The 16,922-nt window shown below is 41.6% G+C and overlaps 1 protein-coding gene across 2 annotated transcripts in view; it reads right to left on the bottom strand.

Moving 5' to 3' along the window:
• CHN1 (chimerin 1) overlaps positions 1 to 16,922 on the bottom strand; it is a 123,894-nt gene that overhangs the window by 20,332 nt on the left and 86,640 nt on the right. For both annotated transcript variants that reach the window (XM_058190187.1, XM_058190196.1), the window contains one exon: positions 11,705 to 11,782. In XM_058190187.1, the coding sequence (XP_058046170.1) occupies positions 11,705 to 11,782 (78 nt within the window). The remainder of the gene's footprint in view (positions 1 to 11,704; positions 11,783 to 16,922) is intronic.

Below are 16,922 nucleotides of genomic sequence, written 5' to 3'. Positions count from 1 at the left end.
AGCTTACGTTCTTAAAAGGAGTGATGGAGGCCCTTCAGATAGGATAAGCAGGCTTTATCAGGTGGTCCCTGGTGTGGACCCTTTTTCTCTGCCTATAGGATTTCAGTTGCAGGCTTAACTATGGCTTCCGACACACAGTACAAATCTTTTCATGCATACCTAGCTTTCTTATGAAACTTGTTAGTCCATGTAGTCAGCAATAATAAAAAAATACCTAATGTAATAAAAGATTATGGCACTAAATATATTATGGGTCTTGCAGAGAAAATATAAGGTTTAACTTCAGACAGTGTGGATTAAAGGATGAGGGCCCATATTTTAAAAAAGAACTTTTAAATATGAAATTCACACTTTTTAATGCTCCACAATGATTGCTGAAGAAAAGACAGACCAAGGTAGGCCCATCGTCCTTCCTTAGATCCTGATCTTATATTTTCTGCAGGACAAAATTGCACTCCGGCGAATAAAACTCTGTGTAGCAAAGCATTCATGACTAATAAAAAAGGAATGAAATCTTGCTGGAAGCAACATTTTAAGATGGGATTCTTAAAATTTGTGTTCCAACCAAAATTAAATAATGGTGGATTTCATTAGGCCAAGTTTCTTGTGATACGGCAATATTCTTAACATGGAAAGTCATTACTTCGGCTATTTAGTATGTAGCCTTTCAGTCTGTACAATTAAAGCTGAGCTTGAGTTTCTTCTATCTCTGCTGAATTACTAAATAACATTAACAACTGATTCATTCTGACATTCAAATCAGGTTAACATGTTGCAGCAGAAAACAAAAGGAAATCTGGAGTACTCCTGTTCAAGGTTAACAATAGTCATGATTTGGCCAAAACTTAGAAATCCTACATTTCTTTTTCTTTTTTTTTGTAAACAAGTTTTATTAGAATTTTTCTTTTATCATACATATTTTATGAACAGAGTGTTGACCGGGTCACATTTTATATGTATTGATCTTTATAATCTATTTCAATCTTCCCATTTTTTCCATATTCATCTCTTTTATATAATTGTTTATCTCTAATTAATCATTTTTCACCATATCTTGTTATTTCAGCTTCTGTTGAATTGTTCTTGTTCTTTCTTTTTTCACTCCATTTTACATATTTCCAATTTCAGCCATAATATTCTTTTTTCACATTTCTTTATCTTATCTTAATTACTTCTTAATACATAAAAAGTATCACTATCTCCCCTTAATTCCTAATCTCCTACAATAACTTAAATTAATTATCTTATTTCTCCATTACGAAATATATTTCTCAAAATCCCCATCCCACTTTTTAACATTTCAACTTTATCTCTTAATTTAAATCATCTTCAAAATTAAACCAAATTGCCATTTCACATTTCATCTGCTATTCTGTTTTACAAAATTTTCAATCCATGCTTTAGGTGGGGAAAGTATATATGCTGTATATCTGCTTACATTACTATCCTAAAAGCTGTTCAAATCAATATTCATATCATCTTTCTTAGGCTACAGTTTATTCTACTAAAGATTAAGGTGTAGTTGGGAATACTCTTCCCTTAGGCCTATTTTGTTCAAATACAAATCTTTTAGAAATTTAGTTGATTGCTTGATTAAAATTAACATAGTTACTTGAATAAGTAAACAATCCAATTTTTTGTTATTACTTGATGGTAATTGCCTTACAAAACAAAATTACATCCTAAACAAAGCAAGTTTATTGGAACCTGAGAAGGGGGGGGGGAGGGAGGAGAAGAGTTTGAAATAGTTATTCTAAAGGGTTGACAAGGAAAAACTGTTAAATTTGAGTTAAGTGACTCTGTGCTTTAAAAAACATAGATCTTTGTAGCAGCTTGTTGGCCTAGCTAGCCATTCCACATGTTTCTCTCCGACAATTGTGACATCCCAGTCTCCCTACATAGGAAGATAAGACTTATTGTTGCTGGGTGCTTTCACATGGAAGATAGTAGGCACTGTAGATCTATGCTAACAGAATGTATACACTATCAGAAAGCCACAGTCCTTCCATTTGCTATAGTTAGTCAAGTAACAATAGGGCAGAATAAGAGTATAAGAAGGGCTTTTATAGCATGAATAGGATGGCAGTTCTATATTTTTTTGTCATTAGACCCCAAAGGGGTTGATTATTTATAAATATGGAATTGAATTCATGAACCCACGGGCATAGGTTTCAGCAACGTACTTGGGATGCTGTTAGTTTTACTTTTTAGAAAACTGACATTTTTTTTTCCAAAAGAAAATTTGGCATTATATTCAGCATGCGGCTGAATTGCACTGCATTCTTGTGGTACTGCTTCGCCAGTTGAAATTCTTAACATGAAAGAACGGTATTGTTTTACTCTAGTACTTTCCCAAGATAAAAATTCTATCCATAACATTCTGGCAAAGAATCCCATATTCAGAAGCCTTCTGAATACACCGAGGCAAATCTTTATGCTAACCTATGATTAATAATAAATTATTTGTAATGAATACAGGACAACACATACATACAGAATGAGTACAATATTGTTACTGCAGTTCCACAAATCACCTGTGCCAGTCTAAATAATTTTCCTAGCCCTAGCCCTAAAGCCCAAGATTACATGGGTTTTATCATGCATCACTGCTGTACAGATGGAAAGGACTTTTTATTATTAAATATATGCCACCATTATAAGCCAGAAGAGATATCTGTATTCGTTTTAGCATCCTGCCTGACTTTCTGTATGTTTTAGAAATAGGACTGTAGGATTGTTGGAATGGCTCTTTGTTCTTCCATAACAAGATGGTGGATAAAGGTTTCACTCTGCTCAATGCTTCCCTGCTTTTCTGACCTAGGATTATGAGTAAGGGGTGCTGCATAGTTAACTACTTGAGATTATCTTTGTGCTTATGTTACCTAAGGAAATGGAGTGTTTTTTTGTTTTTTTGTCCTGCATGTGAGGAACTAATTATAGCACAAAAGAACAGAAGCCAAATTAGGCTTGAAAAAAAAGAGAGGGGGAGAGATTACTGTTAATATTTCGTATTTCATTTGAAAAACAAAAGATGAGAGAAATCAAGCATTCTTTTTCTGAAACTATACTCAGATATTTTTGGCATGTTGTACATTGGAAATAGGCTAGGGCACAATTTCTTTCTGGTTTTAGCCCTAGTGAAAATGAAAGGGGAAACTGAGATGGGAGAAAAAATTCTGACTTCCCTCCCCACACCCCAATCTCTAACCCTTTAGGGTGGAAGATAATGGTGGGTTTCAAGCTTTTTTTACTACCGGTTCTGTGGACGTGGCTTGGTGGGCATGGCAGGGGAAGGATATTGCAAAATCTCCATTCCCACCCCACTCCAGGGGAAGGTAACTGCAAAATCCCCATTTTATCCTGATCAGCTGGGACTTGGGAGCCAGAGAATAGAAGGAAGTGGGGCCAGTCAGAATTTTTATTACCAGTTCTCCAAACTACTCAAAATTTCTGCTACCGGTTCTCCAGAACTGGTCGGAACCTGCTGAAACCCAGCTCTGGTGGAAGACCAGCATCCCATATAGTATTAGAGGAACTTAAAAACTGCTAACAGATCATTTTGGCCTACATCTTTCATCACCCCTGACTGACAACCATTCTGTTTAGGGCTGATGGAAGTAAAGGTCCAACACTGTATGGAGGGTCAAAAAATTTTTTTAGGGTTCATCCTCTTTTAGGTTCCTTAAAAAAGTTATCTAGTTCATGTTTTCATATTCACCAAATAAATATCTTGAACCTGCTCCTTCCAGTCAGATATACGGATTTAACACAGCCAGCTCTGACATGTATTTGCAACTCCTGAAAATGACTTACAGAGACAGTCATTGTTAAAATATATATACTATGCACAGAATGAATAAACCTGGTCAGCACATTGCACCCAGTGGATGTAAACAACAACATGTTCCTCCTGATAATACCGCAAGATTTCCATCTCCCCAAGGTAGCTATTTTATTAATGCTTCCAGGTACGAGTTTTTCTTTCAGCTGTTTAGATAAGATTACTGCACTGCCTTTGCAGCTTTAATCTCCTTCGTACAATTTCTGGGTTGTAAAGGAAGGACAAATAATGAGGACAAGAGATGAAAAATTACTCTCACATGATCTGTAGTTATATCTAAAACAACACTGGGTGGCCCTGGATGTCGTTTGGTGGCAGCCTTGTCAGATTCATTGGCTATGTAGCATTAGAACAAGGCCAAATGAGCATTATAAAGAAGGTTGAAGGAGAAAGCTCGGAAGAGCCAGTAGCTAAATAAAAGCTGAAATCTCCTGAGGTACTCAGCAGCCACTGCTACTCTTTGGGCTGTCTTTTGCCCAAAACCGTCACAGAGTGGGGTTACATTCACGGCATAAGCTGTAATGCAATACAGAACATAAGTTGAGTGGGTGAGATTTTTTTCCAGCCAGCTCAAAACATGCCAAAATGCTGGAAAACAATCCATTTTCTTCCATGTTCTTCCATGTTTAATAAAAAGCCAAGCTCCTACCAAACTCCTGGCCTTATTTTCTTCCATGAACCAGCACAGAAGCCTCTGTCTAAATCCCAAATGCATCATTCATGCTTTTGAAAATGGAGTGCTATCATTCCTCACATAAATATTTTAGAAATGTTTAAAGCAGAAATAGAACACGTGTAAGTGAACGTTTTGTGAAGAAAACATTACTCCCATCTCATGAATGAGAAAAGTAAGGAACAAAAGATGAAAAATACTTCCCAAATGATTGGCAGAAATGTAAAGATTGATTTTTATTAAGCAGAAACTTGATTAGCAGTGTCAAAATAGGTGCACGGGAAAAAACTAACAGGATATCAAAAATTGATTTTTCAGGGGATCTCAATCTAAAACCCAATGCTGAGCTTGAAACAACAGAGTTCTGTGTGCCTTTATAAATTTTGGATATGACATCCAGAAACTTCTAAACAATGCTGTTAAATTATAATAGAACCAGGGGTGGGCTGCTATGGGTTCAGCCGGGTTCGGGAGAACCTGTAGCTAATGTTATGGCTGGTTTGGAGAACCTCCTAATCCCACTCCTGGATGGCCTCGCCCACCCCCCACCTCTCCCCTCCCAGGAGTCTCCACTTGGCTTATTTTGGATGCGAGGTAAGTGCAGGGCCCACGTGGAGGCTCGGAGAGGGGGAAAAGCAGTCCCCCCGGAAGCTCCGGAGGGCCTTGGAGCCCAGGGGAGGCAGTTTTTGTCCTCCCAGAGGCTTGAGGAAAGCCTCCAGAGCCTGGGAAAAGGAAAAATGCCCCCCCCCGCCTTGGTGCAGGAGGCCAAGTAGGCCATGCCCACCATGGTCACACCCACCCAGCAACTGGGCAGAGAACCCGTTGCTGAAATTTTTGAAGCCCATTCCTGAATAGAACCAGTAAAGCATCATATGCATCATTGACAACAATAATGTAAACTGTTTTTTTTAATAATATTCAGAAATGATATACAGTCAATTTTGGTATTTCTTCTTGCTTCAATTCCCCCCCCCCCATTTGGAGTGCAGTCCCTGGTATGCGGCTCAAAACTTAAATGCAGTTCTTGATTCAGAGAAAGATACACATTCCTGCTTTAAAACAATCAGCATTTGGCAGTATAGTAAATACTTTGTTTAATCTGTTAGAACTGGGGGGGGGGGGAAACGTTCAGCAAGACTCTTCTGTGCTCCTGTTGCCTCTTTCAGGCAAGACTGAGCTTGCCTGTCTCTTGAAGTTGCCCAGAATCGTGGCTAAACAACTTGCTTGGTTCAGGGGACACTGAGGACATTATGCACCTGGCAGACTTCACTGCTGCATGATTATCAGAAAAGAGAGTTGCAGACCTGAATGTCAAATAGTCAAAGTTTGTTTGCAACTCTAACTCATTCCTGGCCAGAAGCTCTTAATGACTTTCTTGTAGGTATTGAATGTGTCAGCAGGAATAGGAACAAGCGGCAATTGTATTTCACTGAAGTGACCAAAAAACTACTACAGGAACTAGAAGACAATAGGAGTCTCTCTCCTGTTTTTTTAAGGATAAATTGTGTTTTACAATGTAATGTTGAAACTGTAATGTACAACGTAGCTGAGACACTTGAATTTGCTGGGTTTTTATGATGCTAATGTTTTCAGATGCACTTTTTAGCCACTCTTGAAGAGTTTTCTTAAAGCAGAATATACACGTAGCAAGACAAGTAGTCCTCATCTTATGCCACAATTGAGGCCAAATATTTTGCTGCTGAGTTAGACATTTGTTAAGCGAATTTTGCCACAGTTGTTCAGTGAATCACTGTAGTTGTTAAATTAGTAACAGAGTTGTTAAGTGAACTTGGTTTTTCCATTGACTTTGCTTGTCAGAAGGTGGCAAAAGGTGATCACATGACCCGGGGACACTACAATGGTCATAAATGTGAGTCACTTCCCAAGCATCTGAATTTTGATCACTTGGGACACAGCAAAGGTCATAAGTATGAACCAGCTGCCAAGCAACTGAATTTTGATATGATCATGGGGATGCTGCAACAGATGTAGGTGTGAAAAAGGTCATAAGTCACTTTTTTCACGGCTGTTGTAACTTCAAAAGGTTACTAAATGAACTGTTGTAAGTCGAGGACTATCTGTATAGGCTGCAAATTATTTTAGTCAAGAAAAAAGTGGCAGCCACTTTGGCAGCAAAATATACAGCTAAAGGATGCTGCAAAGTTGAATATGAATAGAATGAGCTTGGCTATGATGCTCTTGCTAATCTGGAAAAAAAAACCCGCTGAAGATAAGAAGCTGTGACACACCATATCATGTCCTTGAAGCAAGAGCTTTGGCTGCTTCAGTGCAATCTTTCTACACTTTGTCACATGGGAAGCCGTGTGCATGCAAAGGCAAGAGACTAGAAAGCATCAATCTAGAAAGCTAGGTTTACCAAGAAAAATATGGATAAACACAGAGGTTTTAGTTAATTGGGGAGGGGGAGTCTATTTCCACAGTTTTGACTATCTTGAAATAGAGGGAAAGCAGTGGAGAATATTTCTTTTGTGTTATACATGAAAATAAAGAAATGAAGCAGTAAATAGTGCCATTTTGCCTTACAATCACTTCCATAGGCATAAGTATATGCATAAAAATATCTTTTAGGAATCCTTTTACAAAATTTCATAAAGGGCTGTAGAGGATTGTATCTGAGGATTCTATCTAGGAGTTCTTTAATTAACTAATTAATTGAAGAACTGAAACTGTAAGGGACCAAAATAAAGCCTTGCAGATTAAAATGTATAGATGTAAACAATTACAGCCAATAAACACCTTAAAAGTAATTCCAACTATCTGGCATTCAATTTACCCTTGTGAAAAATGATTAAAAAGAATCTGGACTAACTCAAAGACGCCTTTAATGGGTTCATCACTGAAATGTAAGGTTGTCCCAATTGATTGGATCACTTGAAGAGCTGGGGCCCAAAAGAAGCTTGACATTCAGAAAGAAATAGCTAGCTAAAATCAGATGAAGAACATTACTGCGTGAAAGAAAATGGAAATTAAGTCACCACAGAGCTTGCTCCAGTGGGAGTGTCTGTCCCCCTCACACACACACTTTTCACAGGGGCCATTACACATGGAATCTATTATTCCATTACACGTGGAATTGTGCTCTCATTCCAGAGAGTAATAATTACCATTTGCTCTATATGAACAATTGAGGCTGAAAAGATTGTTGAGACCACGTCCTATAAATTAAGCCAACAGGAGGGAATTCTGGGTGAGAAATGGCTCAAAAAATGGTTTAAAAAGTCAAATACCCCCCTCAAAACCACCCTTACTTTTTAAAGCACATCTTGTGGCTTCATTTTGGGTAATCAAAAGAATGTGTGTGTGTATGTACCTGGACCTCCATTCAAGGGTTATCAATCCACTTCTCCGTGTTGCTCCAATGGTGTCCGTCCTGCAGAAACTCCTCTGTTTAGTTTCCTGATAAGCAAAGACCCTGATAATGCTGATGACAGGTTTGGCTTATGGAAGAACCAATGGGTTGAGGAATTGATACCATTTGAACAACGTTGGGGGTGGTGGTGTAGCACTTTTGCAAGTTTCTTTGCAAAGAACCGACTTTTAATCCTTTTATGTAGACTGTATCTTGCATACCCACTACTAGGCTTGTGAAAATCACACGATGAGGACCTCTGTGCTTTGCTGCTACCCTAGAAACTCATGCATGCACAGGCATTGCCTATGTTTCATGCCCTGAAACCCTGGGAAACCCACCAAGCAGTTAAGCTTCCAACCACTTACAGCTGCTCCAAGCTGCTCCAAGGATGCAGAAACATACTTTGCTCACCAACAAAGGCCCGGCTGAATTGTTTGCACAGGAAATACACACACAGTTATATAACAAATACCACATGCCAAAATCTTTATGGAGTCGTTTGCAGGGCTATGATTTGATGCTTTCCAAGTGTTTAAACATTACTCTATCGTAACTCTTTGTGCCAGGGAACCTAATTTAACATAAACTGTTTATACTATAAGATCAGGTTATAGAAAAGTGCATTACTGTATTTAAATGAGTTTTGACCTGGTTTTATTTATTTAGGTTCAAATTCATCTTGCTATTTGCTTTTAATTTCTTGCCTTTTTTACCCCAGAGAAAAGTGGATTGCAATATTCCCAAGAGTACTGTCATAAAGTCCCCAAGCTTCACATCTTAGAGGCTTACTCTTCACCATGAATGATCATAATTTGTACAGTTAACCTAGGGCATTTTTGGGGGGGGGGATAATGCCTCCTGTGTATCAGTGGAGCGATATTCTCTACTCCCTTGAAGATCTGCCAAAGGAAGCATTATTCAAACTGCCATGAAAAATAAATGGAGCAGATTATTTGGTTGCCAGGGAGATTTAAAAAAAACCCCTTGCAGTATTTCTCTCTAATTTTAGCATTCATTTAAAACAAAACTTTCTGAAATATTATAAAGCAGCCCAAGAGGTTAAAATAGCTTTCACAAACCTAATGCCTTTAATATATGATGGGCTTCAGAAGACTGGATGGATATAGGAGGTATAAATCTAATACGTGTGAAGATTACCAGATTGGGGAAAATTGGGCTATAAGAGGGAAAAACATGACAATTATTGAAGGTGATGATACCATGTTTTTAGACTCTCTTTTCCATTCTTTTTATAGTTTTCATAAATTTAACTGTATTAGGAGACTGCTTTGACAATTGTAGCATTAAACTAACAAGATTTTTGTTCAAAAATTGTATCAATTTGATCTTCATTACACCTACTTTAATTTGGAACTTAATGCTGATTGGATTTAACTGATTATAGGATGGTGGTGGTATGAGGTGTGGTGAGAGTTTCACAGCAGAAAAGGCCACATTGGCATTAAATCTCTTGAACAGCACTGGAGAAATTCAAAGGGCAAATTAATCCCAAATTATTATTATTTTTTTGCAGTCAACCTTTTAGCTGAAAAGGTAATACACCAACAACATGTGTAATTCTGTCAAGGTTTAAAGCACTTTATATTCAACATGAGATTATAAATCCTTAAAATAATCCTGTAAACTAAAACAATATTATTGTCTACATGTTACCAATTATGATTGGGGGATAGCTAAGAAAGCGCGACTTGCCTAAGGCTACAGAGCAACTTCCTGATGGAGTGAAGATTGAAATCAGGAAGCCCTCTAGACCAGGGGTATCCAACCTTGGCAACTTTAAGGCTTGTGGACTTCAACTCCCAGCATTCTCTAGCCAACAAGGCTGGCTGGAGAATTCTGGGAATTGAAATCTATAGGTTTTGGCAGCGGTTTGTTCTCCAAGCTTGCTGTTTAATTCCCAGACATTCCATTACCAGACTAGGTAACATCTTCAGTGGGGTTTAGGGTGAAGTGTCTTGTTCTATGTTTATATAGGTCCTGTGTGGTGGTGTGGTTAGGTCACATGACTGGTTGTTTGCAAGATGTGAAATTCAACTGGTGAGAGGGTGGTTTGGTTCTGTCATTGACTGGTAGGTTGGATGATCCGTTTTCTTATTGGTTCCTCTGCTGGTTCTAATTTGATATGTTTGTGCCAAAATCTACAATGAGCTACAAATATTCTCCACAGTTGTGAAGTCTACAGGTCTTAAAGTTGTCAAGGTTGGACATTCCTAATCCAGACATTAATACAAATGAGGCACTCTTCCTCATTTAAGTTCGTTAGGAGACCAAACCTATATTGGTTAGGAATCTGTGATTTATAATCACAATACATCTGGAAGATGCCAGGTTGGGGAAGACTGTCCACAGTGCAGCCTGACTGATTACCGGTGGTCTTCAAGGTGCAATTCAAGGTCCTGGTTATCACCTTTAAAGCGCTCCATGGCACAGGACCGGGTTACCTTCGGGACCGCCTACTGTCGCCTATAGCCTCCCATCGACCTATGCGCTCCCATAGGGAGGGCCTCCTCAGGGTGCCATCAGTCAAACAATGTCCACTGGCGGCCCCCAGGGGGAGGGCCTTTTCTGTGGCGGCTCCAGCCCTATGGAATGAGTTGCCTCCGGGGCTGCGTCAACTCCCTGACCTCCGGTCTTTTAAACGCGAGCTCAAGACTTTTCTATTCCACCGTGCGGGGCTAGCTTGAGGGAATTTTAAGATGGGTTTTAGGACTGTTTATTTTAGTGCTAATTTTAAATTTGGCCTGTTTGTAGATCTCTGTATCCTCAGGTAAATGTATGTGTTTACTTATATATCTTGTTCTCTTTTGATAAATTCATATTACATTATAGAAGAGGGAGTTCTTGTAAACACATTGAAAGGCCCATGGCTAGAACAGGAGTTGGACTTGCAAAATGGAGTGCTGAGTATTTTCAGAAAGAAGGAAAGTAGAGATTTGATTTAACTTAAGATGTTGGCTAAATTATTACCCTCACCATTATGGTCAGCATTTTTAGAACACTAGATTGCTGTGGTATTCCCTCTCCAGTGATAACTGATTGTTCTATTTATAATAACTTATGCAGGCTAAACAGAAACACATTCAATTAAGAGTTAATTAGTTGGGTACAACAAATGCTTACAACACCATTAGCTCAATACAATCAGAAACACTGAGAAGCATAGTTTTTTTCAGAGATCTTTTCCCGATAACGGGGAAAATGTCACTTTTAAAAAACAGAAGTAGAATAACAAAAGACCTCAGAAAAATAAGTAGAAACCAAACAAGCAAAGCCTGTAGTCAGAGAGATGAATGACTCCTTAAGACTTTACCAGATTTAAGAGAATGGTTATAACAATGTGCCGATTTCAATATTGATGATTAATTAATAGAGAGGAAAAAATAATTAGTAAGAAAGAAATGTACAGATTATATCTTTCAGTACTCAATACTATTTTACAGTAATAAAGGCTAAATGTTTGATTAAGTATTAGGAGGAAAATATAAAAACACTTACAGGAACTCTGCCAAAATATTTCCGAATAGTTTGCATTTATAAGCATGTGTATATGTATGTACATAGACACAATCTCTCTCACACACACACACACATATATAAAACAGAGCAATATCTAAGCTGTAGCAAATCAAACTTGATGCCTTTTACCTGATATTATGTGTAAGACAGTAAATTTCTGACTTGGAATATTTTTGTTCAGCATAAGGACAACACAGAGACATGCAAATCCATTACATTTCTTAACAAGCTTTCAACATACAGCTGGCTAGAAGCTTAATGATGCAGTTGAGCATCTTACCTTGAAACTGTGAACCTTCTCATATTTTGGAATGTGTTCGTTTTCTTTCAGAGTTGCTCTTCTGACAAGGGATGTCAGCTGCGAATAAGCAAAGAGTTTAAGAGGTTGCCAGATTGTCACAGATGACTTTTGCAAGCCTAGCCGCATTCCCAAGGCTGCTATCAATAAATCTCTTTGACGGCTCTCCTGTTTCAAGTTGTGAACAGCAACTCTATTAGCTTTTTGCCCTGACCAGGACTCTTTGGAGGGCATTTTAAAAGAAGCTGGAGAGAAGAATATCCCACACTGAAAAAAAAAAAAATCACCACACAAAACCCTAACCCCCTTGGTACTTATTTCAAATAGAACTAAAGCAAAAAGAAATGCAGTATCACCCCCAAGTCAAATTGTAGAGAGTATTGTAGTGTTGAGGCTACGGTTTCTTTTCATTTGCAGTAGACTTAAAAAAAAAAAAGCTTTCTAATTTAAGCCTGAAAACTTGTAGGTCTGAATAGCAAGAGTCACTGTTAACAAAAGACAGCCCACAGTGTCTTCATCCATTTACAAATTCATGTAGCAATTGTCAAATAAGAAGGACTAGGCTCCCCTCTCTCCTATTCAACCATCCTGATAGTGATTTTGTATCAAAAGATGTTCTCATACTGCATATAATCAGTTTCCAGTTAATAGGTCCTTGCTAACCTCCGTCTAGCAAAGGGGGTGGGTGGGGGGGAGGTGGGCTTAAGCTGGCAACAATTTATCAGGATTGGTTAGATTAGGAGAATATGTAACCAATGAAAAAGCAGAAGAAGAATTTAAGCAGCGTGCCACTCAACTCTCTCATTCCCCCTCCCACATAAGGCTATCTTGCTTGCTCAAAAGAGAAGGAACAAAAAAAATAATAATCATCAGGACGATTATGAGAAATAAATGAGTCATACATCATTAGAAAATGGCATCTCTGCCTTTAAAAGACTAAGGAGATTGCAGTACACTTTTTTTAGGCATTAACACCAAGAGAGCTAGCTGAAAAAGCTTTGTATGATATGGATGATTTAAATGAAATGTAATAGAACAATTCTTAGCTTATTCATAGCTTCACACATGAAGTCATCTCCTCTGCTTTGTTTACAGTATGCCCGTTTTGTGATATTCACAGCCCTTTCTTGCACTTCCCTTAGTCCTTTTGTTATAAAAAAAAGTACTTCACTGTGGTTTTCCGAGCCATTATATAATGATTCTTAATACATTCAGAAGAATGGGAAAGAAGGAATCCAACATTACTTAGTATATATTTAGCCAAACTAAATATATAAAAATGACTCTTGACTCAAATTCCCCAGACGTGTCAATAGGTTCCCAGGTGCTCAAAGGAACGCTATATACCCATCATAGCGAAACTATGGCACGTGTGCCTGAAGGGTATGTCCAGTCCCAGCGCGTGCTCACGACACTATTTCAGTTGGTCCGAAGACAGGGGGGAGGGGTTTGTACAGAGCAGAGAGTGTTATTCCATCTGTACGGTAAGTGGGAGGGGCAGATATGGCGGAGGGAGGGGGCCGTATCGTCCTTTGGGAGCACGTGTTCGATGTTTAAAAGCGATCATGTGCTCCGGCCCCCCAGTCCTCACTCGTTCCCTGGATGGTCAAGACCCTCAGAGCTTGGGTCTTCGGCTGATGCTCTGCAATGCCCGGTCCGTGGTCAACAAGGCTCCCCTGATTTGTGACCTTATTCAGAGGCAGTCCGCGGACTTTATGGGCATTACGGAGACCTGGTTGGGCACAGAAGGGGGTGTACCCCTGGTTGAACTGTGCCCTCCGGGTTTCCGTGCATTCCATCAGCCGAGGGCCCAAGGTAGGGGTGGGGGGGTGGCGGTTGTGATCAAAGAAAGTCTGGAGCCGAGGGAGTCCACTGTTCCTCAGATAGCTGGCTGTGAATCCCTCCTTGTGAAGTGGGGCCATCGGAATCAGATGGGGCTGTTGATCACATACCTGGCTCCTTGCTGCGTGACTACAGTCCTACCTGAGCTACTAGAGGTGCTTGCTGGCGTGGCGGTTGAGATTCCCAGACTTCTAGTCTTGGGGGATTTCAACTTGCCATCGGCCAGCTTGTCATCAACGGTGGTTCAGGAGTTCCAGGCCTCCATGACGGCCTTGGACCTGATTCAAGTAACTGATGGCCCTACACACATTGGGGGAGGCGCGCTAGACTTGATTTTTATCTCTGGTCAGTGGGTTAATGATCTGGATTTAGGAGATGTAGTGAAAGAACCGGTGTCATGGTCAGATCATTTCCTTCTTCGCCTAGACTTTCGGACCGTCGCTCACCACCGCAGGGAGACGGAGCCAACACGTTGGTTCCGTCCCAGGCGCCTGATGGACCCGGAAAGGTTCCTGACGGAGCTTGGGCCGTTTCCTGAGGATCTTGCCCACGGCACGACTGAAGAACTGGTTGCGGCTTGGGAACAGGCCGCGGCTGGGGCTTTGGACCGTGTCGTGCCTTTGCGGCCTCTGACCTGGCATAGATCTCAATTGGCTCCCTGGTTTTCCGAGGAGCTAAGAGAGATGAAACGCCGGAGAAGACGCCTAGAGAGTACCTGGAGGTCTAGCCGTTCCGAGGCTGATCGGACACTAGTGAGATCTTTTACTAAGACCTACCTAGTGGCAATGAGGGAGGCGAAACGTTCCTACGTTTCCACCCTCATTGCATCGGCAGATAACTGCCCGGCCGCCCTGTTTCGGGTGACCCGTTCCCTCCTTCATCAGGAGGGACAGGATGACCCCCTACAGGGACGGGCTGAGGAGTTTAACAGTTATCTATACGATAAAATCGTTCAGCTTCGGGATAGCTTGGACCAAGATTGCGATGATCCAACCGAGATAGCGGAGACACGTCTTGTTGAAGTTATTTGGGATGAGTTTGATTCTGTGGCTCTCGAGGACGTGGACAAGTTGCTGGGGAGGTTGCATGCAACTACATGTTTACTGGACCCGTGTCCTTCCTGGCTAGTGCTGGCTGCTCAGGAAGTGACACGAGGCTGGCTCCAGGGGATTATAAATGCTTCTTTGGTTGAAGGGGTTTTCCCCGCCGCCTTGAAAGAGGCGGTGGTGAGACCTCTCCTGAAGAAGCCTTCCCTGGACCCAGCTATTTTGGGAAACTACCGTCCAGTCTCCAACCTTCGCTTTGTGGTGAAGGTTGTAGAGAGTGTGGTTGCGTGGCAGCTCCCCCGGCACCTGGAGGAAGCTGTCTATCTAGACCCGTTCCAGTCCGGCTTCCGACCCGGTTACAGCACGGAGACGGCTTTGGTCGCATTGGTGGATGACCTCTGGAGGGCCAGGGACAGGGGTTGTTCCTCTGCCTTGGTCCTATTAGATCTCTCAGCGGCTTTTGATACCATCGACCATGGTATCCTGCTGCGCCGGTTGGAGGGATTGGGAGTGGGGGGCACCGTTTATCGGTGGTTCTCCTCCTATCTCTCCGACCGGTCGCAAACGGTGTTGACAGGGGGGGCAGAGGTCGTCCGCGAGGTGTCTCACTTGTGGGGTGCCTCAGGGGTCGATTCTCTCGCCTACCCTGTTCAACATCTATATGAAGCCGCTGGGTGAGGTCATCAGTGGTTTCGGGGTGAGTTATCATCTGTACGCTGATGATACTCAGCTGTAGTTTTCCACCCCGGACCACCCCAACGAAGCGGTCGAAGTGCTGTCCCGGTGCCTGGAAGCTGTACGGGTCTGGATGGGGAGAAACAGACTCAAGCTCAATCCCTCCAAGACGGAGTGGCTGTGGATGCCGGCACCCCGGTACAGTCAGCTGCATCCGCAGCTGACTGTTGGGGGCGAGTTAGTGGCCCCAAAGGAGGTGGTTCGCAACTTGGGCGTCCTCCTGGATGGACGGCTGTCCTTTGATGAACATCTGGCGGCCGTCTCTAGGAGGGCCTTTTACCAAGTCCGCTTGGTCCGCCAGTTGCGTCCCTTCCTTGACCGGGATGCCTTATGCACAGTCACTCACGCTCTGGTTACGTCTCGGTTGGATTACTGCAATGCTCTCTACATGGGGCTGCCCTTGAGGTGCACCCGGAGGCTGCAGTTAGTCCAGAATGCGGCTGCGTGAGTAGTAATAGGAGCCGCTCGTGGCTCCCACGTAACACCACTGCTCCGTAGTCTGCACTGGCTTCCTGTGGTCTTTCGGGTGCGCTTCAAGATTTTGGTTACCACCTTTAAAGCGCTCCATGGCTTAGGACCCGGGTACTTACGAGACCGCCTGCTGTTACCCTATGCCTCCCACCGACCCGTACGCTCTCATAGAGAGGGTCTCCTCAGGGTGCCATCCACCAAACAGTGTCGGCTGGCGGCCCCCAGGGGTAGGGCCTTCTCTGTGGGAGCATCGACGCTCTGGAATGAACTCCCCCCTGGCCTACGTCAAGTGCCTGATCTTCGGACCTTCCGTCGTGAGCTAAAAACATAATTATTTACTCAAGCGGGACTGGCATAATAGTTTGATTTTAAATTGGGGTTTTATTAATATTCTTAAATATTTTAAATTTAATTTTAATTATTAGCCGTTTTTGTAATTTTGCTATGTTTTAATTTGTTTTAATTGTACATATCTTGTATTTTATCTCCAGCTGTACACCGCCCTGAGTCCTTCGGGAGAAGGGCGGTATAAAAATTTAATAAATAATAATAAATTTAATAAATAATAATAAAAAGTTGTAAGCGGAGCCATGTCATCTGGCACGCGCAGCGGCGCCTGTTCCTCTTCCAAATTTCTGGCGTGCATGTGCATGTGACGGTCAGCTGGCCTTTTTGCATGCAGCAGTGTCGGGGACCGGAAGAGCTGGTCTTCTGTTTTCCTGCGTGAGCATGCGCACCGGCCAGCTGATCGTCACATGCGCATGAGCGCCAGAAACCCAGAAGAGTAGCTGGCTAAAACCAGAAGTTCATTTTCAGGCGCGCACATACACCCTGGGCAGCTCCTCTTCCGGGTTGCGGCCCAGATGCAGTTCTGAAAAGGTTTGCCATCACTATTTCCAACGAGCTGAAGAAGAAAGGGTAGCTTCATGATACTTCATTTTGAAAGCAAGCAAAAAAAATTAAAATAACCTACAAATGAGATGATAATATTCATAAAGAAGTGTTATAGAAGCTGTAACGCAGAGATCCAAAAGATCAACTGGGCAAACAGAAATGTGTTCTTTTTGTTACAACATAGTCACTAAATGAAAAAAAAATCCCCTTGT

The sequence above is a fragment of the Ahaetulla prasina genome, chromosome 1, assembly GCF_028640845.1.
Source record: "Ahaetulla prasina isolate Xishuangbanna chromosome 1, ASM2864084v1, whole genome shotgun sequence".
NCBI classification, from domain to species: Eukaryota; Metazoa; Chordata; class Lepidosauria; order Squamata; family Colubridae; genus Ahaetulla; species Ahaetulla prasina.
The sequence above is the reverse complement of the archived record's forward strand: the minus strand, read 5'-3'. Positions and strand labels throughout refer to the sequence as shown.